This window comes from Rhinopithecus roxellana, chromosome 12 (assembly GCF_007565055.1).
Source record: "Rhinopithecus roxellana isolate Shanxi Qingling chromosome 12, ASM756505v1, whole genome shotgun sequence".
Classification (NCBI taxonomy): domain Eukaryota; kingdom Metazoa; phylum Chordata; class Mammalia; order Primates; family Cercopithecidae; genus Rhinopithecus; species Rhinopithecus roxellana.
Genome location: NC_044560.1, coordinates 118290628 through 118316838, shown reverse-complemented (window position 1 = coordinate 118316838; position 26211 = coordinate 118290628). Strand labels below are relative to the sequence as shown.

Sequence of the window (26211 nt, the reverse complement as noted above, 5' to 3'; positions counted from 1 at the left end):
CCTCCCGGGTTCACTGATTCTCCCACCTCAGCCTCCCGAATACCTGGGATTACAGGCGCCCGTGACCACACCCTGCTAAATTTTGTATTTTTCCGTAGAGACGGGGTTTCGCCATGTTGGCCAGGCTGGTCTCAAACTCCTCACCTCGGGTGATCCACCCGCCTCGGCCTCCCAGAGTGCTAGGATTACAGGCGTGAGCCACGGTGCCCGGCCTGGACCCCTCTTAATTGGTGCTCTGATGCGAACTACCGCGCCCAGCGTGGACCCCTCTTAATAGGTGCCCTGATGCAAACCACCGCACCCGGCCTGGACCCCTCTTAATGGGTGCTCTGATGGGAACCACCGAGCCCAGCCTGGACCCCTCTTATCAGGTGCCCTGATGTGAACCACCGCGCCCGGCCTGGACCCCTCTTAACGGGTGCCCTGATGGGAACCACCGCGCCCGGCCTGGACCCCTCTTAACGGGTGCCCTGATGGGAACCACCGCGCCCGGCCTGGACCCCTCTTAACGGGTGCCCTGATGGGAACCACCGCGCCCGGCCTGGACCCCTCTTAACGGGTGCCCTGATGGGAACCACCGCGCCCGGCCTGGACCCCTCTTAACGGGTGCCCTGATGGGAACCACCGCGCCCGGCCTGGACCCCTCTTAACGGGTGCCCTGATGGGAACCACCGCGCCCGGCCTGGACCCCTCTTAACGGGTGCCCTGATGGGAACCACCGCGCCCGGCCTGGACCCCTCTTAACGGGTGCCCTGATGGGAACCACAGTGCCCGGCCTGGACCCCTCTTAACGGGTGCTCTAACGCCGCGGTTTCCCAAGGTCTGGCGGGCCAGATGGGCCCTGGACTTCCTGGTTGGATGAAGGGCTGTGGCTGCAGAGCTTTCGGGGGGTGGGGTGCGGGGGAGGTGGCGATACTTCCAGGCAGCGGGCGAAAGGGAAACCCGTTAGCTAGGGGCCCATGGCCCGGGGAACATCGTGGGATATACATACCGACCTGCCGCGTTGGCACTGGAAGATAGTCGCAGGGCTGGACAGCAGAACTTGGAAGTTGGAATAGAGACGGCAGAAAAATTCAAAATTGTGCCGTATTCCAATTAAACAAGTTCTGATCCCTCAAAAGGGAACCAAGATATTGGTTCCAGGTGGCAAAGAAAGGTGTCGCCGAGCCCGGGGTAGATGGACCTGGAGTCGAGCGCCTGCGCCTCGTGGCGCACGGAAACTCCTAAGGGACGTGCAGCGGGCGCGCAGTTCTAAAGACCTCCGTCCAGGGCGTGGCGGCGTCGGGGGGGGTGTGGAAACGCCGGCGGCGGAAACAGGGGTCAGGCAAGAGGGCGTAGAATGCGCCGGGGGGGCTTCAGAGGGCATGGGGGATGTGCAAGTTGCCGCGTCCAAGGCAGGCGGCAGGAAGCAAGCCTGGCATCAGGGTATGGTGGAGGGAGGAGGCCGCGGCGGGGGCTTTGCAGGTAAAGAGGCCAGCCTTGCAGGGGTTAGGGACGTGGAGGGGTGTGGAGACCCCGAGAGCACACCTAACGCTGCAGGTGAGGAGATCCACGCCCAGGGTGTCCCAGGTGAGAAGGTGGGCGAATGTACCCGCTTGGGGGGCAGTGGAGACAAGAAGAGGGACAGGGTCACGGGCATAGGGCAGAGGAGATGCTCGAAGCGCCTTGTTCCGCAAGAATCAACACACATAGAGAGATCGCAGGCAGGCAAAGCCGTCAGTGTGACTGATGTCTCAGGTTTGGAGACTGGAGAGGAGACTGGTTCCTGCTCTGGCTCTCCAGTGTTATCGTTTTGTTTTCTTGAGGCACAGTCTGGCTGTGTCGCTCAGGCTGGAGTGCTGTGTCTCCATCTCAGCTCACTGCAGTCTTAACCTTTCAGGCTCAAGTGATTTTCCTGCCTCAACTTCCTGAATATCAGGGACTACAGACACGTGCCACCACACCTGGCGAATTTTTGTAGTCAGGGATCTCACCATGTTGCCCAGGGTGGTCTGGAACTCTTGAGTTCAAGTGATCTGCCTGCGTTGGCCTCTCAAAGTGCTGGGATTACAGGCGCGAGCCACGGCACATGGCCTAGCTCTTAAGTTCTTGAACCAAATCTGGGAAGAGAGAAAATGTGAGAGGCCAGGCACAGTGGCTCTTGCCTGTAATCCCAACACTTTGGGAGACCAATGTGAATGGATCACCTGAGGCCAGGAGTTTGAGACCAGCCTAGCCAATGTGGTGAAACCCCATCTCTACCAAAAACACAAAAATTAGGGCCAGGCGCAGTGGCTCACGCTTGTAATCCCAACACTTTGGGAGGCCGAGGCGGGTGGATGACGAGGTCAAGAGATTGAGACCATCCTGGCCAACATGGTGAAACCCCGTTTCTACTAAAAATACAAAAATTAGCTGGGCGTGGTGGTAGGCGCCTGTAGTCCCAGCTACTTGAGAGACTGAGACAGGAAAATCACTTGAACCTGGGAGGCAGAGGTTATAGTGAGCCAGTGAGCCGAGATCATGCCACTACACTCCAGCCTGACACAGAGTGAGACTCCGTCTCAAAAAAAAAAAAAAATTAGCCAGGCGTGGTGGTGTATGCCTATAGTCCCAGCTACTCGGGAGACTGAGGCAGGAGAATCACTTGAACCTGGGACACAGAGGTTGCAGTGGGCTGAGATCACACCACTGCACTCCAGCCTAGGCAACAGAGCGAGACTCCATCTCAAAAAAAAAAAAGTGAATCAGGGTGCTTGAAATGGGATAGGGTTCCTTAGGAGAGGCCACATTTTTCCCAGGACAGAAGCTCCCTTACCAAGAATAGCATACCCATCTGTTTTCTCTATACCCAGTTAGCGGCCCAATCCCCAACTCCCACCTGCATTTGTGTTACAGGAAGGAGGGCTGGAAAGGGATGGAACAATGGGTTAGTAAAAATGCCATCAGGGCATAGGAACACCCTAGCATGGTTGGAGAACATATGGAAAATCAGAGCTCTCTTTCCTGTAAGAGGCTCCCTGGTAAGGAAAATTGCTTTTGCTTTGATCTTTGCAAAGATGCTGACTTATTTACTAGTGGGAATTGACTGACCTAGGGACCTTTGGGGTTTTTTTGGAGGTTTGCGGAAACATAAATGAGAATAAAAATCTGGGACTGGGAGCAGTGGCTTCCGCCTGTAATCCCAGCACTTGGGAGACCGAGTTGGCAGATGGCTTGAGGCCAGTAGTTGGAGACCAGCATGGGCAACACAGTGACACTCCATCTCTACCAAAAATACAAGAATTAGTTGGGTGCAGTGGTGCATGCCTGTAGTCCCAACACTTTGGGAGGCTGAGGTGGGAGGATTGCTTGAGCCCAGGAGGGTGCGACTGCACTCCAGCCTGGGCGATAAAATGAGATCCCATCTCAAGAAAAAAAAAAAAAGAGCTGGATAGAACAGCCTCAGCAGACCTTAATAACATGGTTATATAGAACAAGTTCTAAAGATAGTTCCTTACGTTTTGAATTTGTTAGGTATTGAGTTGTACTGAACGTTAATTATCCTAGCTAGTTTTAGGTCAAAGTGGTTCTGGTCTGGCACTGCAAGTGAAGCAACAGATGAAGAAAACTGAGTTGGAGCCACACAAAATTCATGGTCTGCCTTGCCTTTTTCTTGGAACTTGAGACCGGGGCACCCCAATACCAGACGCTGACACTGTGCATTGCACAGCTAAATGTTGTTTGTTCCAGGGCATGTCCAGGACCAATCGATCCAGCCTCAGTTTTCCCACAATTCAAATTTAAAAAATGAGACTGGCCATGATGGACTCACGCCTATAATACCACCATTTGCTTGAGACCAGCCTGGAGAACGTGGCAAAACCCTGTTTCTACAAAAAATACAAAAATTAGGATTGGTGGCTCGTGCCTGTAATCCCAGCTACTTAGGAGGCTGAAGCGAAAGGATCATTTGAGCGTAGGAGGTAGAGGTTGCAGCGAGCCAAGATCCCCACGCCATTGCACTCCAGCCTGGGTGAAAGAGGAATACTATTTAAAAAAAAAAAAAAAAGAAAGGGCCGGGCATGGTGGCTCACACCTGTAATCCCAGGACTTTGGGAGGCAGAGGCAGGTAGATCACCTGAGGTCAGGAGTTCGACACTAGCCTAGCCAACATGGTGAAACCTCATCTCTACTAAAAATACAAAAAATTAGCTGGGTGTGGTGGCGAGCTCCTATAATCCTGGCTATTCCGGAGGCTGAGGCAGGAGAATTGCTTGAACCCGGGAGGTGGAGGTTGCAATGAGCAGAGATTGTGTCATTGCACTCCAGCCTGGGCGACAAGTGTGAAACTGTCTCAAAAAAAAAAAAAAAAAGAAAAGAAAAGAAAAGAAAAAGGAAGGGAGGGAGGAAAAGTGTAGTAGCGGGCATTTTTTAAAAATTGATTTTATTTATTTATTTATTTATTTATTTATTTATTTATTTATTTATTGGACATAGAGTCTTGCTGTGTCACCCAGGCTGGAGTGCAATGATGTGATCTCAGCTCACTGCAACTTCTGCCTCCCAGGTTCAAGCAATTCTCCTGCCTTAGCCTCCCAAGTAGCTGGGATTACAGACACCCGCCACTACACCCAGCTAATTATTTTGTATTTTTAGTAGAGATGTGGTTTCGCCATGTTGGCCAGGCTGATCTCAAACTCCTGACCTCAGGTGATCCACCTGCCTCGGCCTCCCAAAGTGCTGGGATTACAGGTGTGAGCCACAGCACCTGACCTAATTTTTTTTTTAGACTGGCTCTTGCTCTATTGCGCAGGCTGGAGTGCAGTGTCATGATCTTGGCTCACTACAACTTCCAACTCCTGGAGTGAAACCATTCTCCCACCTCAGCCTCCCGAGTAGCTGGGAATACAGGTGCATGCCACCACACCCGGCTAATATTTGTAATTTGGTAGAGATGGGGGTCTCACCATGTTGCCCCAGCTGGTGTAGGACTCCTGAGCTCAAGTGATCCGCCTGCCTCAGCCTCCCAAAGTACTGGGATTACAGGCATGCTTCACTGTGCCTGGCTGGGCCTATAATTTTAAAAGGGTTATAAAAACAGAGAATGAGGAGGATGACATATAGCAGGGAGGGTGGAATGCTTGGAAGCGGGGGACCCAAGGAGTAGGGAATGTGTTGCGGGGGAGGGGGAGAAGCAGAAGGCGTGGAGGGTGTTGAGGCCAAGGTGAAGGCTGCTTTTGGTCTCTGAAGGTTGGCTGAAAAGAACCGATAGGAGGCAGATTAGCAGGAGAAAAGACTTACAAATGTGTTTAACCTGAGCATGGGGAGAGCCACAGTGATCGCCCACCCCTCAAGGGCTTATGTGTTCTCCTGGCAAACTGATTATGGGAGGGGGCTAGAGGAATTCCGTTGAGGGCAATCAAGGATTACTAGAGAGCCTGAATGGGTCCCGGAAAGCATTCCCCTCGACAGTGATGGGATCTGTTCAGGTGTGGTTACATTCTTTGTCTCGCAGGGAGGAGAAGGAAAGACAATTATTCCCCTTAGCAGGTCTGGCTCTTACACAGATAAAGGTCTGTGCTTTGGGAGAGATGATGGGGGGGTGGTCAGAGACCTTGAGGCTCATTTATTTATTTATTTATTATTTTTTGAGATGGAGTCTCGCTGTGTTGCCCAGGCTGGAGTGCAGTGGCGTGATCTCGGCTCGCTGCAAGCTCCGCCTCCCAGATTCTTCTGCCTCAGCCTCCCAAGTAGCTGGGATTATAGGCCCATGTCACAACGCACGACTAATTTTCTTTTTCTGTGTTTTTAGTAGAGACAGAGTTTTGCATGTTGGTCAGTCTGGCCTCAAACTCCTGACCTCGAGTGATCTGCCTGCCTCGGCCTCCCAACGTGCTGGGATTACAGGCATGAGCCACCGCGCCCCGCCCTTGAAGCTCCTTTAACGTGCTATATTTAGGGGTATCAGTTTCTGAACCCCAACAAGGGGGAGAGGGTCATGAAGAGGGAGGACTCTAGAAGAGGGACAGGTCAAGGACTAGGAGGATGAAAGTAGGAAGACCAGACCAGGCACAGTGGCTCATGCCCATGATCCCAGCATTTTGGGCAGCCAAGGCAGGAGAATTGCTTGAGGCCAGGTGTTGGAGACCACCCTGGGCAACATAGGGAGACCCCGCCTCTACAAATAATAAAAAATTAGTGGGGCATGGTGGTACATGCCTGAGGTCCCAGCTACTCTGGAGGGTGAGGTGGGAGATTGCTCAGAGGGGCCGGGTTGTCGAGGCTGCAGTGAGCTGTGATCGTGCCACTGCATTCCAGCCTGGGTGACAGAGCAAGACCAGTCTCAAAAAATAAAAATAAAAATTAGCCGTGCATGGTGGCATGTGCCTGTTGGTCCTAGCTACTTGGAAGGGTGAGGTGGGAGGATCACCTGAGCCTGGGGAAATTTTTCTGGGCTGCAGTGAGCTATGACTGCATCTTGGCATTTCAGCCTGGGTGACACAGCAAGACCCCGTCTGAAAGAAATAAAAAGAAAGAAAGGAAAGAAAGGGAAGGAAGGAAGGAAGGAAGGAAGGAAGGAAGGAAGGAAGGAAGGAAGGAAGGAAGGAAGGAAGAGAAAGAAAGTGGAGGTTGCAATGAGCAGAGATTGTGCCAAAAGAAAGAGAGAGAGAGAGAGAGAGAGAGAGAGAGAAAGAAAGAGAAAGAGAAAGAAAGGGAAAAAAAAAGAAAAGAAGGAGAAGGGAAGGAAAGGACAGGAAAAAGGAAAGGAAAGGAATACATGATGGACTGTGCTTGACAGTGAGGAATTATCCCTCACAGGAGGACATCAGCTGCGGGGGGCTGCCCGCAGACCCTCACCCAAACAACGGCTGAATGAAATGTACACTGACATACAGATGCTCTGCTTTGCCAGTTCAGCTGAGTGTCAGTGTAAGAGAATGTTTAAAATATTTACTCTGTGGCTTTTTCCATAAAATGTTGCTGACCCTGGAGGTTAAACTTCAAGCCCCACCATAGAGTCTCTAGAGCAGTCACACGAAAAGTACCCAGTCTTTCAGGGAAGTTTGAAGGATTGGGTTCCTGGCAAAGAAGAGGGCTGAGCCAGGGCAGCTTATACTCACGGGAAGAATTCAAGGACTTGGATGCTGAATCCACCCTGGTGTCCATAGGATCAAAGGTGTTCATGGCATCACCACGATGGGCGTCCATAGACAAGGCAGGGGGGTTTTTAGCAACTGTGGATGCCACAACAGTGGCCTGTAGAACAAAGGGACATTGTGGCTCATTCTTTTATTTCTTATTTTTTATTTATTTTATTTTATTTATTTATTTATTTTTGAGACACAGTTTCACTCTGTCCCCAGGCTGGAGTGCAGTGGCGCGATCTTGGCTCACTGCAACCTCCGCCTTCTGAGTTCAAGCGATTCTCCTCACTCAGCCTCCCAAGTAGCTGGGATTACATGCGCCGGCCACCACGCCTGGCCAATTTTTGTATTGTTAGTAAAGACGGGGGTTTCACCGTGTTGGCCAGGCTGGTCTCGAACTCCTGACCCCAAGTGATCTGCCCACCTCGGCCTCCCAAAGTGCTGGCATTACAGGCGTGAGCCACCGCGCCCGGCCTTGGGAGACTGAGGTGGGAGAATTGCTTGAACCCAGGTGGTGGAGGTTACAGTGAGCCGAGATTGCACCACTGCACTCCAGCCTGGGAAACCAGAGTGAAACCCTGTCTCAAAAACAAAAACAAAAACAAAACAAAACAAAAAAATCATCAACTAATGATTCCTTCTAGGGAGATACAGATGACAGATGACACCAGAGAGCACATTTTATAAGAACATGTAACAACAGAGTGAGAAAAGCCCCACCGCAGGGGAATTACCCTCCCGGTCCATTCATCAGGTGAGGAAGTCGGGACCAGGAACAGTGGGGACACAAGGGGTGGCTTCAGTCAATAGTTCGCCCAGGAAGGAGGCTCGGTGCAGGGCCAGCATTGGCGTCTCTACATATTCACACCCCCTGGACTGGGAATTTACACTCAGCCCCCCAGACTGTGGTTCACAGACTCACAGCCTAGCTGGCTGGGTGCAGCCCTCAGCCTTTCCCCTCCTGTTTCCTCTGGGAACTTTCTTTGGAAACTTCTCCTCTCTCTCTCCCTCTCTCTCTCTCTCTCTCTCTCTTTTTGTAGAGGTGAGGGTCTCACCACCTTGGCCAGGCTGGTCTCCAAAGCCTGGGCTCAAGAGATCCTGCTGCCTTGGACTCCCAAAGTGCTGGGATTACGGGCAAGAGCCACTGCGCCCGGCCGGACTTTCTCTTTTTCATCTTCCCTGAGAAGTCTTGAGTCTCCGGATGGCTCAGGTTTTGATTGTACCTCCTGGGTTTTGAACTTTGTTAAATGCAACCCCAGGGAAAAATCATGCCCACACCTGGGAACCATGCCCCTGTCTGGTCTCGGAGTCTGGGTTTTAACAGCTCCCAGGTGATTCTTATTATTCTTACATTGGGGAAATACTGGGCTAGAAGGTGATGAGAGGGAGGAAGACAGGATTTGATGTGAGGCCCTTCTCCAAAGATGCTAGGAAGTGGTTCTTTTTCTTTTCTTTTCTTTTCTTTTCGAGATAGAGTCTCGTTCTGTTGCCCAGGATGGAGTGCAATGGTGCAGTCTTGGCTCAGCACAACCTCCACCTCCCAGGTTCAAGTGATTCTCTTGCCTCAGCCTCCCAAGTAGCTGGGATTACAGGCACACACCATCACTCCCAGCTAATTTTTGTATTTTTGGTAGAGTCAGTGTTTCACCATGTTGGCCAGGCTGGTCTCGAACTCCTGACCTCAGGCGATCCGCCCGCCTTGGCTTCCCAAAGTGCTGGGATTACAGGTGTGAGCCACTGCGCCCCGACTCTGTCTCTTTCCCTCTGTCTCCATCTCTGTGTCTCCCTTCCCTCTCCCTTCCTGTCTCCCTCTCTCACTTTCCTCTCCTCCCACTTTCTCTTCCTACCTCCTTCCCTTCTGTTTCTCTCTCTTCCAAAAATATGCTTTGAAAATATACTTGGTGACAGGCACTGTGACGGGAACTGCGACACAGTGGGGGAATGACTGGGGTCCCTGCACACATTAAAGAGTGAGGTTCCATGGCTGGGCACAGTGGCTCACGCCTGTAATCCCAGCACTTTGGAAGGCCGAGGTGGGCAGATCATTTGAGGTTAGGAGTTCGAGACCAGCCTGGGCAACATGGTAAAACCCCATCTCTACAAAAAAACAAAAACAAACAAAAAAAAAATAAAAAATAAATAAAAAATAAAAAAATTAGCCAGGTGTGGTGGTGCATGTCTGTAATCTCAGCTACTCAGGAGGCTGAGGTGTGAGAATCGCTTGAACCCGGAAGGCGGAGGTTGCAGTGAGCCAAGATCAAGCCACTACATTCCAGCCTGGGAGAGAGAGTTAGACTCCACCTCAGAAAAAAAAAAAAAAAGAAAGAAAGAAAAGAAAGAAAGCTTTATAGCAGAAAAAAAGACAAGGCTTCAGATATGTCCTGATCAAAGGCTGCTGGCGTTGGGAGGCTGCCAGGGAGCTAACCAGAAGTAGGATCCTGTGGGATTGTTTAGGCAAACATTGGCTTTCTCTGGTTGATCCTAAGTTGAAATCAAGGTTGGGGGGTGGGCACAAAAATTAGGGAAGCTATGAGTGATGGATCAAGCCCTGGCCATTTGGGTCTGATTGCTGCAGAAATTGTGACTTGGTTTCCTGGACTGGTGGTTGTAGAAATTTTGGGGTCATGGTTCTTTTTTAATTAATTGTAGAGGCCGGGCTTGGTGGCTCAAGCCTGTAATTCCAGCACTTTGGGAGGCTGAAGCAGGTGGATCACCTGAGGTCAGGAGTTTGAGACCAGCCTGGCCAACATGATGAAACCCTGTCTCTACTAAAAATACAAAAATTAGCCTGGTGTAATGGTGCGTACCTGTAGTCCCAGCTACTTGGGAGGCTGAGGCAGGAAAATCACTTGAACCCAGGAGGTGGAGGTTGCAGCGAGCCGAGATCACACCACTGTACTCCAGCCTGGGTGACAAAGCGAGACTCCCTCTCAAAAGAAAAAATAAATAAATAAATAAGTTGTAGAGATGGGTCTTACTATGTTACCCAGGCTGGTCTCAAACTCCTGGGTTCAGGCAATCCTCCTGCCTATGCCTCCCAAAGTGCTGGGATTACAGGCATGCGCCAATGCACTCGGCCAGGGTCCTATTTTTCTAGACGGTCTGGCCACTGGCCTTCGTATATTCAATCTTTCAGGCTATTTCAGGTTTTCTCCACCTGGAGCAGTTGACATTTTGGGATAGATAATTCTTTGTTGCGGGGGACAGCCTGTGTGTTGAAGAATATTTCATACTATCCATACTCTTAACCTCCTAGATACCAGAGACATCCCCTTGAGTCCTGACAACCAAACATTTTCCCCATACATGGCCAAATGTCAGCTGTTGCCCAAAATCAACCCTGGTTGAGAACCACTGGGTTATACCAAGGAATTCTGTTTTTGTTATTATGTTTTGAGACAGGGTCTCCCATTGTTGCCCAGGCTGGAGTACAGTGGCGTGATCTCTGCTCACTGCAACCTCCACCTCCCAGGCTCAAGTGATTCTCCTGCCTCAGCCTTCCAAGTAGCTGAGACTACAGGCGCGAGCCACCACGCCTGACTGATTTTTGTGTTTTTGTAGGGACAGGGTTTCGCCATGTGGCCTAGGCTAGTCTCGAACTCCTGAGCTGAAGTGATCAACCTACCTCAGCCTCCCAAAGTGCTTGGATCACAGGTGTGAGCCACCGTGCCTGGCCTGTTTTTGTTATTCATTTAATAATTTTTCTTGATAATGTTTGTTTTAATATAGGGTCTCACTCTGTCACCCAGGCTGGAGTGCAGCTGTGCAATCAGCTCACTGCGGCCTCCACCTCCTGGGCCCAAGCAATCCTCCCTCCTCCCCCTCCACCTCCGGAATCCTGTAGGATTACAGGTGTGGGCCGCCGAGCTGGCATGCTGTTATTAAGACTGTTTTTAACATTTCTCCTGAGCCCCAACCCACCAAATATTCCCCTCTGGCTAAGCAATGGCTGCCACCCATTTAGCTATTGCAGCTTTGTTCTCTTTCTAGTCAGCCGTCCTGTAGATAAGATGTATTGAGATACTTATTCATAGAATCTGCCGCTGGCACCACCCAATCCAGAAGTTTCTCTTCCTTTGACTCTGCCTGATATTGCTCAACTCCAAATCCTCCAGCAGGTTTTTTTTTTTTTTTTTTTTTTTTTTAGATGGAGTTTCTCTCTTGTTGCCCAGGCTTGGAGTGCAGTGGCGCAATCTCAGCTCACCGCAACCTCCCCCTCCCAGGTTCAAGCGATTCTCCTGTCTCAGCCTCCCCAGTAGCTGGGATTACAGGCATGTGCCACCATGCTTGGCTAATTTTGTATTTTTAATAGAGATGGGGTTTCTCCGTGTTGGTCAGGCTGGTCTTGAACTCCCAACCTCAGATGATCCGCCCACCTCTGCCTCCCAAAGTGTTGGGATTACAGGCATGAGCCACCACGCCCGGCCAGTAGGTTCTTTCTAACACACTCATGTTTATTTTATGTTTAAATGTCAATCTATTTATTTATTTTGAGACTGGTATATGAGACTGGCTAACTTTTATGTGTTTGGTAGAGACAAGGTTTTACCAGGTTGGCCAGGCTGGTCTCATACTCCTGGGCTCAAGCCATCTGCCTGCTTCAGCCTCCCAAAGTGCTGGGATCACAGGCATGAGGAACATTGGCAGAGGACCAAGGTTCAAGGGGATGGAGATTCTCTGGTGGTTGTGAAATTGCATGGGAATACAGCCAGGGAGGTTTAGGACAGCTTGCTTTTTCTGAGAATTTTCTAGGAACTTGAGATTTTTAGGAATCTTGGGGTTGCAATCCAATTGACTCAACTCTTAGGAACGGAACGCTTCAGGTTCTCCATAGGGTGTTTTTGTGTTGCCAACCTCCAGGACTTGAGGAAGGGTTTGTGTTGATTCGAAAGGCTAGGTGGACCTGAACTATATGCCTAGACAGTTTGAATTTTAAGGACATTTTCTGGTCTTCCAAATATTCCAGCTGGTCCTCTGTGCTTTCTTTTTTTTATTTATTTAGTGTTTTTTTTTTTAACTTTTTTTTTTTTTTTTTTGAGACAGATTCTTGCCTGTCGCCCAGGCTCGAGTGCAGTGGCACGATCTCCTCCGCTCACTGCAACCTCTGCCTCCTGAGTTCACGCCATCCTCCTGCCTCAGCCTCCCGAGTAGCTGGGATTACAGGCGCCCGCCACCACTCCCAGCTAATTTTAGTACTTTTAGTAGAGATGGGCTTCGCCATGTTGGCCAGGCTGGTCCCGAACTCCTGACCTCAGGTGATCCACCTGCCTTGGCCTCCCAAAGTGCTGGGATTAGCGGTGTGAGTCACTGCACCCTGCCAGGATGAGGCATATGAGGAGGGGCCCGGCGCTTTCATGCCCTCCCCAGATAGGCCACCCTCCAGGTACGTCCTCATGCTTAGCTGTCAGGGACCTCTTCAAACCCTGTCCTCCTGGGTTTTGATGGATGATTCCTTACCCAGACATGACTGATGAAACCATTGGCCAATGGTGATCAGCGTCACCCTCAGCTTCCTTCCCCTCCCGGATGTTTGCCCTCTAATCCTACTGGGGTCTTTCCAGAGACCAGTCCCCATCCTAAAGCTATCGGTCAATATTAGCATACAAAATACAAAAGACAGCACTTTGGAGACTCCATGGAATTCTGGAGCTGCTTTCCAGGAAACAGGCATGAAGACCAACTACAAATGTCACAGTATCACACACACACCATTACAACGTGTTGTAATTATCATCTCTTTTTTTTGTATTTATCATCTCTCTCGACTTTGGAGAGATGAACAGGCAGAAGATCCAGCATGGAAGCCTGGAGCGCAAACTTGGGATTCCATAATGGGATAGAGGCAATATATATTAGGATCTTGGCAGCAGCCAAAATGGACTATTCTGTGGCCAGCGAAGTCATTTGCAGGGACCTTGAGGTTGGGGTACAGGATGAGCTGGAATGAAGGGACTCGTTGACCCGTGTACACCAGGCCGATCGGGTGAGCAGCACTGGGCAATCTGGGTAGTGTGCCTGCATTTCTCGGGCTGACTCTGGTGGTAACCCCACCCTCTGGTACTGGCGGTTGTGGAGTTTCTTGTTTTTGATGAATATGCTTGCATTTGGCTTTCTTGAGTTTTGCTCTGTGATTCTTGAACCAGACCTGAAGGGAAGAGAGAGAAGAGCTAGGGGTTGAGAATGGGGTGGAATTCAGAAGACTCGTCATTCTATTTTTTAAAAAGTTTTACTTTTTAATTTTTATTTTGTTAAACGTATTTTGTTTATTTATATTCTTTTTTTAACCTTTAAGTTTTTAACTTTTCTTTTTTTTCTTTTTCTTTTTTTTTTTTTTGGCCCTTAAACTCTCCTATCCAAATATTTATTTATTATTATTATTTTTTTAGATGGAATCTCACTTTGTTGCCTAGGCTGGGGTTCAGTGGCACGATCTCGGCTCACGGGAACCTCCGCCTCCCAGATTCAAGTGATTCTTCTGCCTCAGCCTCCTGAGTAGCAGGGATTATAGGCTCACACCAGTACGCCCGGCTACATTTTGTATTTTTAGTAGAGACAGGGTTTCACCCTATGGGCCAGGCTGGTCTCGAACTCCTGACCTCACGATCCACCCGCCTTGGCCTCTCAAAGTGCTGGGATTACAGGGGTGAGCCACCATACCCAGCCCAAGTTTTCCTTTTAGTTGCTAATACAAGTACTTGTAGGTGAGAATAGGTAGTGCCACAGCTTGGCCACTTATATCCTCTTTGTGGAACCCTTCTCAATCTGCTCCTAGGAAGGAGCAGAAATGAGAGATTCTGGGGACAGAAATTGAGACAGAGGTCAGAAAACCCAGAGCAGGGGACAGGAGAGCAAGGGGATGAGTTGTAGGGCTGCTCTGGGGCTCAGGCCAGCCAGCTGAGGCTCGTGGTCAAATCTGACCACCCCCTGCCTTTGTATCACCCATGCGCTAAGAATAGGCTTTACATTTTAAAATGGTTGAGAAAAAACAAACACAATAAGAGTACTATTTTGTGTTGTAGGTGTGTTGGGACTGAAAGAAAAAAAGAGAAAAAATAAAAGAATACTACTGGCCAGGCACAGTGGCTCAGGCCTATAATCCCAGGACTCTGGGAGGCTGAGGTGGGTGCATCACTTGATTTCAGGAGTTTGAGTCCAGCCTGGGCAATATGACGAAACCCCATCTCTACAAAAAACACACAAATTAGCTGGGGCTGGTGGTACACACCAGTAATATCAGCTACTCGGGAGGCTGTAGTCCCACACACCTGTAGTCCCACCTACTTGGGAATCTGCGTGAGAGGATGGCTTCAGCCCAGGAACGCGAAGCTGCAGTGAGCTGTGATCATGCCACTGCACTCCAACGTGGGCAAGAGTAACACTCTGTCTTTAAACAAAACAACAGTATTTTGTAATGTGAAAATTGTATAAACCTCAGGCCAGGCGCAGTGGCTCATGCCTGTAATCCTGACAGTTTGGGAGGCCGAGGCAGGTGGGTCACTTGAGACCAGGAGTTCAAGATCAGCCTCCTGGGCAACATAGCAAAACCCCATCTCTACCAAAAAAAAAAAAAAAAAAAAAAAAAAAAAAAAAAAAAAAAAAAAAAAAAATACAGCCGGGCATGGTGGCTCACACCTGTAATCTCAACACTTTGGGAGGCTGAGGGAGGCAGATCACCTGAAGTCAGGAGTTCAAGACCAGGCTGGCCAACTTGGTGAGACCCTGTCTCTACTAAAAATACAAAACATTAGCTGGGCGTGGTGGTGCACTCCTGTAATCCCAGCTACTACGGAAGCTGAGGCAGGAGAATTGCTTGAACCTGGGAGGTGGAGGTTGCAGTGAGCCGAGATCATGCCATTGCACTCCAGCCTGGGTGACAGAGTGTGAGACTCCATTTAAAAAAAAAAAAAAAGTCAGCCAGGCATGGTAGTGCGCACCTGTAGTCCCAGATACGTGGGGAGCTGAGGTGGGAGGATTGCTTGAGCCCAGGAGGTAGAGACTGCAATAAGCTGTGATTGCACCACTGCACTCTGACCTGAGCAAAAGAGTTTCTGGGAACACAGATGGGCCTCTTGTTTACGTTGTCTGTGGCTGCCTTTGCACTGTGGTGGCATAGTTAAAATAGTTGCTAGAGAGGCAGTACGGCCCACAAAGCCTCAATTATTTACTAACTGGTCCTTTACTGGAAAAATTTTCCCATTCTTGCTCTGGGGGTTTGAAGAAAGGTTTACGGGGATGCGGGTAGGAGAGTGTGGGTTTGGGAAATATTGGCAATCGGAATGAGACCTCGAGAATTATCCTAGAGGGACTTTGAATTTAGATTAGATCAGGAAGGCAGTTTAGTGAGAAGAGGGATCATTTTCCAACCTGCAGTACTGTTGGGTGGATGTCTATTTTCGAGGCCATTTCTTTCTGAAGGCTGGGGTTTGGGTATGGGTTCTCATTGAACAAGATGTTCAGATCTTCCAGTTGCTTCTTAGTGAACATGGTTCGTTTCCTGTGTGAATGCATCTGGTCCTTGCCTTGAAAGAAAGGGAAAGAGACACAAATGGGAACTGCTAACAACTCCATTCTCAAAAGCCTGAACTTTCCTTTCCTTTCCACTGAGGTACACTGTGATGATCAAGTGACTGAGGCTCTGTTGCCCAGGCTGGAGTGCAGGGGCACAGTCTCAGCTCACTGCAACCTCCACCTCCTGAGTTCAAGCGATTCTCCTGCCTCAGCCTCCCGAGTAGCCAGGACTACAGGCATCCGCCACCACACGTGGTTAATTTTTGTATTTTTAGTAGAGACAGGGTTTCACCATGTTGGTCAGGCTGGTCTTGAACTCCTGACCTCAGGTGATCCACCCGCCTCGGCCTCCGAAAGTGTTGGGATTACATGTGTGAGCCACCGTGCCCGGCCATGACTGAGGTTCTTAGATATTGAGACACCGCCGGCCTGGGGGGTGCCTTAGGCTGCAGTCCCAGTACTGTAGGAGGCTGAATCGGGAGGATCTGTCTTTTGTCCTTATTTTTCCAAGCCTCGTTTGTCATTTTCCTAGGAAAGGGTTGTTCCTTTCCCCCTTGGTTCCTCCATCCTTTTTTTCTGTTATCATTTAAATATGGGATCCCTTGCCAGGTGTGGTGGCTCACGCCTGTAATCCCAGCACTTTGGGAGGCCAGGTCGGGCGGATCACATCGGGTCATGAGTTCCAGACCAGCCTGGCTAGCATGGTGAAACCCCGTCTCTATTAAAAATACAAAAATTAGCCAGGCGCGGTGGCACATGCCTGCAATCCTAGTTACTCAGGAGGCTGAGGCAGGAGAGTCACCTGAACCCCAGAGGCAGAGGCTGTGGTGATCCAAGATTACGCCATTGCACTCCAGCCTGGGATACAGGGAGACCCTGTCTCAAAAAAATAATAAATAAATAAATAAATAAATAAATAAATAAGGGATCGCTTGTGCCTTACCTCTTGGGTTCTATTTTCTTTGTGTAGAAATAGGCAACTCAATCCAAGGTGAAATGGATGGACATGGTTTTATCCTTATCATTTATTCAATGTTTATTAAGTAGGTTCTTTTAGGAATATAGCAAGGAAATCAGCAGAAAAATAACATCACTTTTCTCATGGATGTCACCTTTTACTTTCTTTTTCTGGAGACAGTGTACTGCTGTGTTGCCCAGTGGCATGATCATGGCTCACTTCGGCCTCAACCTCCCCAGGCTCAAGCGATCCTCTCACCTCAGCCTCCCAAGTAGCTGGAACTACAGGACACTGCCATGCCCGGCTAACTTTTGTATTTTTTGTAGAGACGATATCTTGTTTTGTTGCACAGGCTGGTCTTGAACTCCTGGGTTCAAGCGATCTGCCCGCCTTGGCCTCCCAAAGTGCTGGGATTACAGGCACGAGCCACCGCATGCCTGACTCTAAAAGATCTGAATCAGATCATGCCTGAAAATGGTTTGGCAGCAACCCCAGAATCTAGTAAGTGCCCACGAACATGAGATTTCCACCTTGGCTAAGCCTATATTCTATCTAGGACCAAATCACCCTCATAGGAATCAGATTCCCCTGAGCTCAAGAACAAGCATCGGGGTGGGAGGAATTAAGACACAACAAGAAGGGAGAATATTTGGGATTCGAAGGCAGAAACCGGCTTCCCTGCGTTTGCCTGCGCTGTTGGATGACAGCCGCAGCCGGGCACTGTGGCTCACGCCGGTCATCCCAGCACTTTGGGAGGCCGAGGCGGGCGGATCTCATGAGGTCAGGGGTTTGAGACCAGCCTGGCCAACATGGTGAAACCCCCTCTGTTTAAAGATGCAAAAATTGGGTGCAGTGGCTCACGCTTGTCATCCCAGCACTTTGGGAGGCTGAGGCAGGCGGATCACAAGGTCAGGAGTTTGAGACTAGCCTGGTCAATATGGTGAAACCCTGTCTCTACTAGAAATACCAAAAAAAATTAGCCGGGTGTGGTGGTGCGTACCTGTAATCCCGGCTACCTGGGAGGCTGGGGCAGGAGAATTGCTTGAACCTGGGAGGTGGAGGTTGCAGTGAGCCAAGATCACGCCACTGCACTCCAGCCTGAGTGACAGTCCATCTCAAAAAAAAACAAAAAACAAACAACAACAACAACAAAAGCGATGACAGCCTCTGTGGGAAGTCCCCGCCACCCACGTGGACGAAGCACTGGCTTCAGCCACCTGGTCCCTCTGCCTTTTCCCGCCACCAGCTGCTTTCCACTTCTTCACGTGTCTTGGCTTGGGTTCTCTTACCTTTACGCAGATCCTCTGAGCCTGGCATGCTTCAATCCAGATGTCTGCCTGGGTTCAGGTCCAGGGATAAGAACCAGCAAAGATCAAATCCGGACTTAAATAGCTTCCTCCACAGCCACACCCGACTCCCACCTCCTCCACCTCTCTGCCCTGTTTGGCTCCAATATGATCCCTCGGTCCTCCAGAGCCCCCTGGAGTTCTCCCAATACTGTCATTTATCTAATATTGATTGAGCGACTCAAAGGCAAGTCCACAAACGAGCTCCACTAACACTCCTGGGAGTTGTTAAAATGCAGAAGCTTGGCCCACTCCAGACCTCCTGAGCAGAGGCTGCAATTTTTTCTTTTCTTTTCTTTTCTTTTTTTTTTTTTTTTTTGAGACAAAGTCCTGCTCTGTCACCCAGGCTAGAGTGCAATGGCACCATCTTGGCTCACTGCAGCCTCTACCTCCCGGGTTCAAGGGATTCTCATGTCTCAGCCTCCGGAATAGCTGGGATTGCAGGCCTGTGCCACCATGCCTGACTAATTTTTGTACTTTTAGTAGAGATGGGGTTTCCACCATGTTGGCCAGGCTGGTCTTGAAATCCTGGCCTCGACGTTTCTGATCGGTTGGTCTGAGGTGGGATCTGATGATTTCCATACCTAACAAGTGCCCAGGTGACCAGGCTCCATAATGGGGACTGGGAATGTGATTGTGAATAATAAAGTCCAGGTTTAAACCCTTAAGGGGCTTTCAGGCAACTTACATATTCTTTAGTGGCTGATATATGCTTGGTATCCTGATTTAGTTAATTCACTCAGAAATCATCTCATTTTAAAAATTTATTTACTTGCCAGGCGCGGTGGCTCATGCCTGTAATCCCAGCACTTTGGGAGGCCCAGACGGGCGGATCACGAGGTCAGGAGATCGAGACCATCCTGGCTAACACGGTGAAACCCCGTCTCTACTAAAAAATACAAAAAACTAGCCGGGCGAGGTGGCGGGCCCTTGTAGTCCCAGCTACTCGGGAGGCTGAGGCAGGAGAATGGCGTAAACCCGGGAGGCGGAGCTTGCAGTGAGCTGAGATCCGGCCACTGCACTCCAGCCCGGGCGACAGAGCAAGACTCCGTCTCAAAAAAAAAAAAAAAAAAAAAATTTATTTACTTATCTATTTACTTTGAGATGGAGTCTCACTCTGTCACCCTGGCTGGAGTGCAGTGGCACGATCTCGGCTCACTGCAACCTCCGCCTCCCGGGTTCAAGCAATTCTCCTGCCTCAGCCTCCCCAGGAGCTGGGATTACAGGCGCACACCACCAAGCCCAGCTAATTACAGATGGCTCACACCTGTAATCCCAGCACTTTGGGAGGCCAAGGCAGGCGAGTCACCTGAGGTCAGGAGTTTGAGACCAGCCTGGCCAACATGGCGAAACCCCGTCTCTACTAAAACTACAAAAAATAGTTGGGTGTGGTGGCGGGCGCCTGTAATCCCAGCTACTTGGGAGGCTGACGCAGGAGAATTGCTTGAACCTGGGAGGCGGAGCTTGCAGTGAGCCGAGATCGTGCCACTGCACTCCAGCCAGGGTGACAGAGTGAGACTCCATCTCAAAATAAATAAAAAAAGAAAAAGTTGCAACACCTTTCAGATGCCCAGGCTCACACCATGTATAACTCTTACCTTGATGACAAGGGCAGTTTGAGTTCAGGTTCACAGAAGTGGCAGCTTTTCTTGCCATTTCAATTCATTTGAATCTCAGTTCTGCACATCTCTACTTGTGATAGTGGTTAGCCTTTGCATAAATGAGTTTGTAGCTACTTTTTTTTTTTTTTTTCTTTTTGAGACGGTCTTGCTAGGTCTCAAAAAACACAGCTGACTGTAGCCTCAACCTCCCGGGCTCAAGTGATCCTCCTACATTAGCCTCCCAAGTAGCCGTGACTACAAAGACCCAGGCCTAGGCTGGAGTGCAGTGGCAAAATCATAGTTCAGTGCAGCCTTAACCTCCTGGGCCTAAGTGAGCCTCTCACCTAAGCCTCCTGAGTAACTGGGACTGCAGGTGCACACCACCATACCCAGCTAATTTTTGTATTTTTGTAGAGTTGGGATTTTGGCTAGACTAATCTCAAAGTCTTAGGCTCAAGCCATCCTCCCATCTCAGCCTCCCAAAGTGCTGGGATTAGTAAGAGACAGGATCTTCCTGTGTTGCTCAGGCTGGAGGGCAGTGGTTATTCACAAGCTGATTTCACTACTGATCAGCACGAAACTTTTTTTATTTTTTTGAGATGGAGTCTCACTCTGTGTCCCAGGCTGGAAGCACAGTGGCGTGATCTTGGCTCACTGCAACCACCACCTCCTGGGTTCAAGCAATTCTCCTGTCTCAGCCTCCGGAATAGCTGGGATTACAGGCGCACGCCACCACACCCAGCTAATTTTTTTTTTTTTTTTTGGTATTTTTAGTAGAGACAGGGTTTCACCATGTTGGCAAGACTGGTCTTGAACTCCTGACCTCAGGTGATCCGCCCGCCTCGGCCCCCCAAAGTGCTGGGATTACAGGCGTGAGCCACTGTGCCCAGCCAGCATGTGAGTTTTGACCTGCTCCATTTTCAACCTAGATCACTTCCCCACTTCTTAGGCAACCTGATGGGAGGTCACCATATTGATGCCGAACTTAGTGTGGACGCCCAGTTGGCAGAGCACATTACAGCCTAGAACTCCCGGACTCAAGCCATCCTCCCGCCTCAGTCTCCCAAGTCACCGGACATGGCCCCCCTTGCCTTTTTTTCTTCTCATCAGTGCTCTGCAGGGTTCCAGCTGGAAAAAGAGTGAAAATACTTTAGAAATAGTACTTCTAGAAAGTTCACTTCTTCTGCCTACATTTTTGCCTACTTTTTGTCTTGGGTTTAGTCATCCCGCCACTTCAACTAACGTTTCGGCTGTAAACAAATAATAATGGCTGGTCCAAGTGCAGTGGTGTTTACAAATAATTGATCACAACCAGTTACAAATTTCAGCATTCCTTCCCCACTCCACTGCTTTGCTTGACTAGCCTAAAATCATCATCATCATCATCATCACGCCACAAAAGGCCGTTCTCTTTGGGTACACCATTAATCTGCACAAAAAATAAGATGTCTGCCAATAATGAACAGTGCATCTTTTTTTTTTTCGACAAAGTCTCACTCTTGTCCCTCAGGCTGGAGTGCAATGGCATAATCTCAGCTCACTGCAACCTCCGCCTCCCGGGTTCAAGCCATTCTCCTGCCTCAGCCTCCCGAGTAGCTGGGATTACAGGCACATGCCACCACACTCGGCTAATTTTTTTTTTTTTTTTTTTTTTTTTTTTGAGACGGAGTCTCGCTCTGTCGCCCGGGCTGGAGTGCGGTGGCCAGATCTCAGCTCATTGCAAGTTCCGCCTCCCAGGTTTATGCCATTCTCCTGCCTCAGCCTCCCGAGTAGCTGGGACTACAGGTGCCCGCCACCTCGTCCGGCTAGCTTTTTGTATTTTTTAGTAGAGACGGGGTTTCACCGTGTTAGCCAGGATGGTCTCGAACTCCTGATCTCATGATCTGCCCGTCTTGGCCTCCCAAAGTGCTGGGATTACAGGCTTGAGCCACCGCGCCCGGCCTAATTTTTGTATTTTTTAAAGAGATGGGGTTTCACCATGTTGGCCAGGCTGGTGTCAAACTCCTGACCTCACGTGATCTACCCACCTCAGCCTCCCGAAGTGCTGGGATTATAGGCGTGAGCCACCGCACCCGGCCTGATAAACAGTATATCTTTAGAGGTGAATAAGACATACCAAGCAACAATTTTAAGCCACATTTTTATCTTGTGATAGTGTCAGAAACCAATTTAAAAAGAGCCAGTAATCTGCCATCTGTTTCCCTGGATTTGTCTTTTCCAGGTATTTCATTAAAAAATAATTACAGGCCGGACGCAGTGGCTCACACCTGTAATCCCAGCAGTTTGGGAGGACAAGAAGGGAGGATTGCTTGAGCCCAGGAGACCAGCTTTTCAAAAACTAAAATAAAATGACATTGTACAATATGTGACCTTTTGTGTGCTGGCTTCTTTTATTGAGCATGTTGTTTTCAAGGTTCATCCTCATGGTATAATGTGTCAGTATCTCATTCCTCTTTTTTATTTTTATTTTTTTTGGGACAGAGTCTTGCTCTGTTGCCCAGGCAGGAGTGCAGTGGCAGGATCTCAACTCACTGTAACCTCTCTGCCTCCCAGATTCAAGTGATTCTCATGCCTTAGTCTCCTGAGTTGCTGGGATTACAGGCGTGCACTAACACACCTGGCTAAATTTTATATTTTTAGTAGAGACCTGGTTTTACCATGTTGGCCAGGGTGGTCTCCAACTCCTGGCCTCAAGTGATCTGCCTGCCTGGGCCTCCCAAAGTGCTGAGATTACTGGTTTGAGCCACCGCACTGGGCCCCTTTTTACAGCTGAATTATTTTCCATTGTATAAATAAACCAATTTGTTTAATCCATTCATTTGTGGATGGACAGGCTGGGCGGAGGAGGGAGTGGGGAATACCTGCTTATGGGACTTTATTTTGGAGTTGGGAAAATGTTTTGGAGCCAGGCACAGTGGCTCACCTCTATAATCCCAGCACATTGAGAGGCCGAGGCGGGTGGCTCACCTGAGGTCAGGAATTTGAGACCAGCCTGACCCAACATGGAGAAACCTCATCTCTACTAAAAATACAAAATGAGCCATGCGTGGTGGCACACGCCTGTCATCCCAGCTACTCAGGAAGCTGAGGCAGGAGAATCGCTTGAACCCAGGAGGCAGAGATGGCGGTGAACGGAGATTGTTCCATTGCACTCCTGCCCGGGCAACAAGAGTGAAACTCTGTCTCAAAAAAAAAAGTTTTGTAACTACCTAGAGGTGGTGGTTGCACAACCTTGTGATTACTAAATGCCACCAAACCACTTATTTTTAAATGGTTAATTACATGTTATTCGTATGTCACCACAATTAGAAAAAGAACACTAAGAAGTGTAAAAGTTCAGTTATCGGAGCTACAAAGACATGCTTTCCCTCATGCTGGTACCATTAGTCCGAAGATGCTAAACCTACAGACTGCTTATTATTTTTATTTTTATTCTTTTTGAGACAGGGTCTTGCTCTGTTGCCTAGGCTAGAGTACAGTGACGTTTTATTTTATTTCATTTTATTTTATTTTAAGTTTCAGAGACAGGGTCTCACTGTGTTGCCCAGGCTGGTCTCAACCTCTGGGATCAAGTAATCCTCCCACCTCAGCCTCCCAAATCACTGGGATTACAGGCGTGGGCCACTGCACCCAGCAAGTTCGCTTACGTGTATCTTAACCCCTTATCCTGGGTTAAAGGTAGGGCCAGCTACTGTATGTTGACATCAGAACAGCCCAAGTGCTTGCTTTAGAAATTTTCTTTTTTTTTTTTTATTTTTGAGATGGAGTCTTACTCTGTTGCCCAGGCTGGAGTTCCGTGGCTTGATCTCAGCTCACTGCAACCTCCGCCTCCCGGATTCAAGCAATTCTCCTGCCGCAGCCTCCTGAATAGCTGAGATTACAGGCACGCACCACCATGCCCAGGTAATTTTTGTATTTGCCATGTTGACCAGATTGGTCTTGAACTCCTGACTGCAGACTCCTGACTGCCAAAAACTTTTTGTGTTAAAAAAAACATCGTGGCCGGGCACGGCGGCTCACATCTGTACTCCCAGCACTTTGGGAGGCCGAGGCGGGGAGATCGCTTGCAGTCAGGAGTTTGAGACCAACGTGGCCAACATGGCGAAACCCCGTCTCTACTAAAAAAGTACAAAATTTAGCCGGGCGTGGTGGTAGGCACCTGTGATCCCAGCTACTGGTGAGGCTGAGGCAGGAGAATTGCTTGAACCCAGGAGGCAGAGGTTGCAGTGAGCTGAGATCACACCATTGCACTCCAGCCTGGGCAATAAGAGTAAAACTCTGTCTCAAAAAAAAAAAAGGAAAAAAAAGAAGAAAGAAAAACATCTCTGCCTTCCAAGTCCTTCTCCAGGAGTTCTTCCCCTCCTTTCCTCTTGTGAGAGGCCTCAGTATATTAATTAAATGTTCGCAGTAATGCTCACTGGAGTCTGAGAAAGCACACCTCAAGGATAAGCCTGTTTTTAAGGAGAGAAAAGAAGACTTGAATGAACAAAATTTACAAATCTTAGTGGTGGTTTTCAACCTCAGCTGTATATTATCCTTCTCAGGATTATAAGAACATGCCTGCGGCTTCACTCCAGGCTCAGTCCACTTGAATCTCTGCGGGTGGAGTCTAAGTATGAGGATTTGTAAATAATCCTTCTAGTGGGCAAATAGGGCTGAAAACCGCTGGCTCTGTTGCCATGTTTAGAGGGATTAAATTGGTGTCCTAAGGAGTCACCTTGGACGCTGAGAAGTCAAGATGTGCAACAGTGGGGCCAGAAGCAGTCAACCCCAGCACTCTGGGAGGTCGAGGCAGGCAGCTCACCTGAGGTCGGGAGTTCAAGACCAGCCCGGGCAACATAGTGAAACCCTGACTCTACTAGAAATACAAAAAAAAATTAGCCGGGCATGGTGACAGGCGCCTATAATCCCAGCTCCTCGGGAGGCTGAGGCACCAGAATTGTTTGAGCCCTGGAGGTAGTAAGCCAAGATGGGGTGCCCCTGCACCCCAGCCTGGGAGACAGGGTAAAAAGATGTCGAACAGAGTGCTTGAGCCAGCCCATGAGAGCCTCATGCCTTGAATAAGAGTCATTGCCAAACCGGAAGACCAGTTCTGGGAAGGAGCCTGGCCACCACTCCCAAAATATCACTGGGATTAATATGATCTGTGCCTGGGGCTCAATCTCTAATCTTTTTTTCTTTTTGGAGATAGGGTCTCCCTCTGTCTCCCAGGCTGAAGTGCAGTGGTGTGAGCTCAGCTCACTGCAGCCTTGACCTCCTGGGCGCAAGCGATCAGCCTCCTAAGTAGGTAGCTGGGACTAGGGTGCCTGCCACCATGCACAGCTAATTAAAAAGTTTTTTTTGGACCGGGTGCGGTGGCTCACGCTGTAATCCCAGCACTACAGGAGGCTGAGGCAGGCGGATCACCTGAGGTCAGGAGTTCCAGACCAGCCTGGCCAACATGGTGAAACCCCATCTCTACTAAAAATACAAAAATTAGCCGGGCGTGGTGGCACGCACTTGTAGCCCCAGCTGCTTGGGAGTCTGAGGCAGGAGAATCGCTTGAACCTGGAAGGTGAAGGTCGCAGTGAGCAAAGATCATACCATTGCCTTCCAGCCTGGGCAACATGGTGAGACTCCCTCTCAAAAATAAAAAAGAATTATGAGAAGAGGCAGAGGCATGCTATCTCTGTGTCTTATGTTAATATTCTCCAGGGAGTGCTCACCACAGGGAAGATCCTGAGCAACCAGGAGACAGGGTGCCTTGTGCAGTGGGCATCACTGAGGCTCTATCCTCAGACCACTGCTTGTGTAATGCACCCATGAACAGAGACGCGGTAGCAGGGTAGCAGGAGAAGAGACAAAGGATGTGCCTGATGGCATGAACTGTCTCTCATGAAAGCTGAGCTCATTATCGCAGCCTGGGAGTTTCTGGCCATGATTAGGGCCAGACATGCTGGCTTATGCCTGTGATAACAGTACTAGTGAGAGGCCGAGGCGGGAGGATCGCTTGAGGCCAGGAGTTTGAGATGAGTCTGGGCAAAAAAGCCAAATCCTGTCTCTACAAAAAAAAATTTTTAATTAGCCAGGCATGGAGGCACGCGCCTATAGTCCTAGTACTCCAGAGGCTAAGGCAGGAGGAACACTTGAGCCCAGAAGGTTGAGCTATGGTGGTGCCACTGCACTCTAGGCTGGGTGACAGAGCAAGACCCTGTCTCAAAAAAAAAAAAAAAAAAAAAGGCCCATGATGAGACCTTGATATGCTATTGCCCTTTAAGAGGAATGACTGACTAGTTAGTGGTAAGTTGATTACATTCGATCCTTTTCCCTGGAGAGGGCAGTGGTGGAGGTGATTGATTTGTGCTTCCTGTTTCTGTGGCCATACCACTGGGAACACACCCAATCTTGTCTGATTTGTACTTCCTGGAATTGATGTGTTTTCTTTCTCTCTCTCTCTCTTTTTTTTTTTTTTTTTTTTTTGGTGACTGTCGCCCAGGCTGGAGAGCAATGGCCTGGTCTCAGCTCACTGCAATGTCCCCCTCCCAGGTTCAAGCGATTCTCCTGCCTTAGCCTACTGAGTAGGTGTAAGCCACCAGGCCCAGACATTTTCTAACATCCTTGTAATCCCAGCACTTTGGGAAGCCAAGGCAGGCGGATCACTTGTGGCCAGGAGTTCAAGACCAACCTGGCCAACATGGTGAAACTCTGTCTCT

The 26211-nt window shown here is 49.4% G+C and overlaps 1 protein-coding gene across 1 annotated transcript; it reads right to left on the bottom strand.

Annotated features, from left to right (window-relative positions):
* Positions 1-12858: 12858 nt before the first annotated feature.
* Positions 12859-17889, bottom strand: DPRX (divergent-paired related homeobox). The gene is made up of 3 exons (XM_010380715.1): positions 17862-17889; positions 15471-15625; positions 12859-13251 (listed from the first exon to the last, which is right to left on the bottom strand). Exons 1-3 carry the CDS (start codon positions 17887-17889, stop codon positions 12859-12861), a joined length of 576 nt encoding a protein of 191 aa, XP_010379017.1.
* Between the last annotated feature and the right edge of the window lie 8322 nt (positions 17890-26211).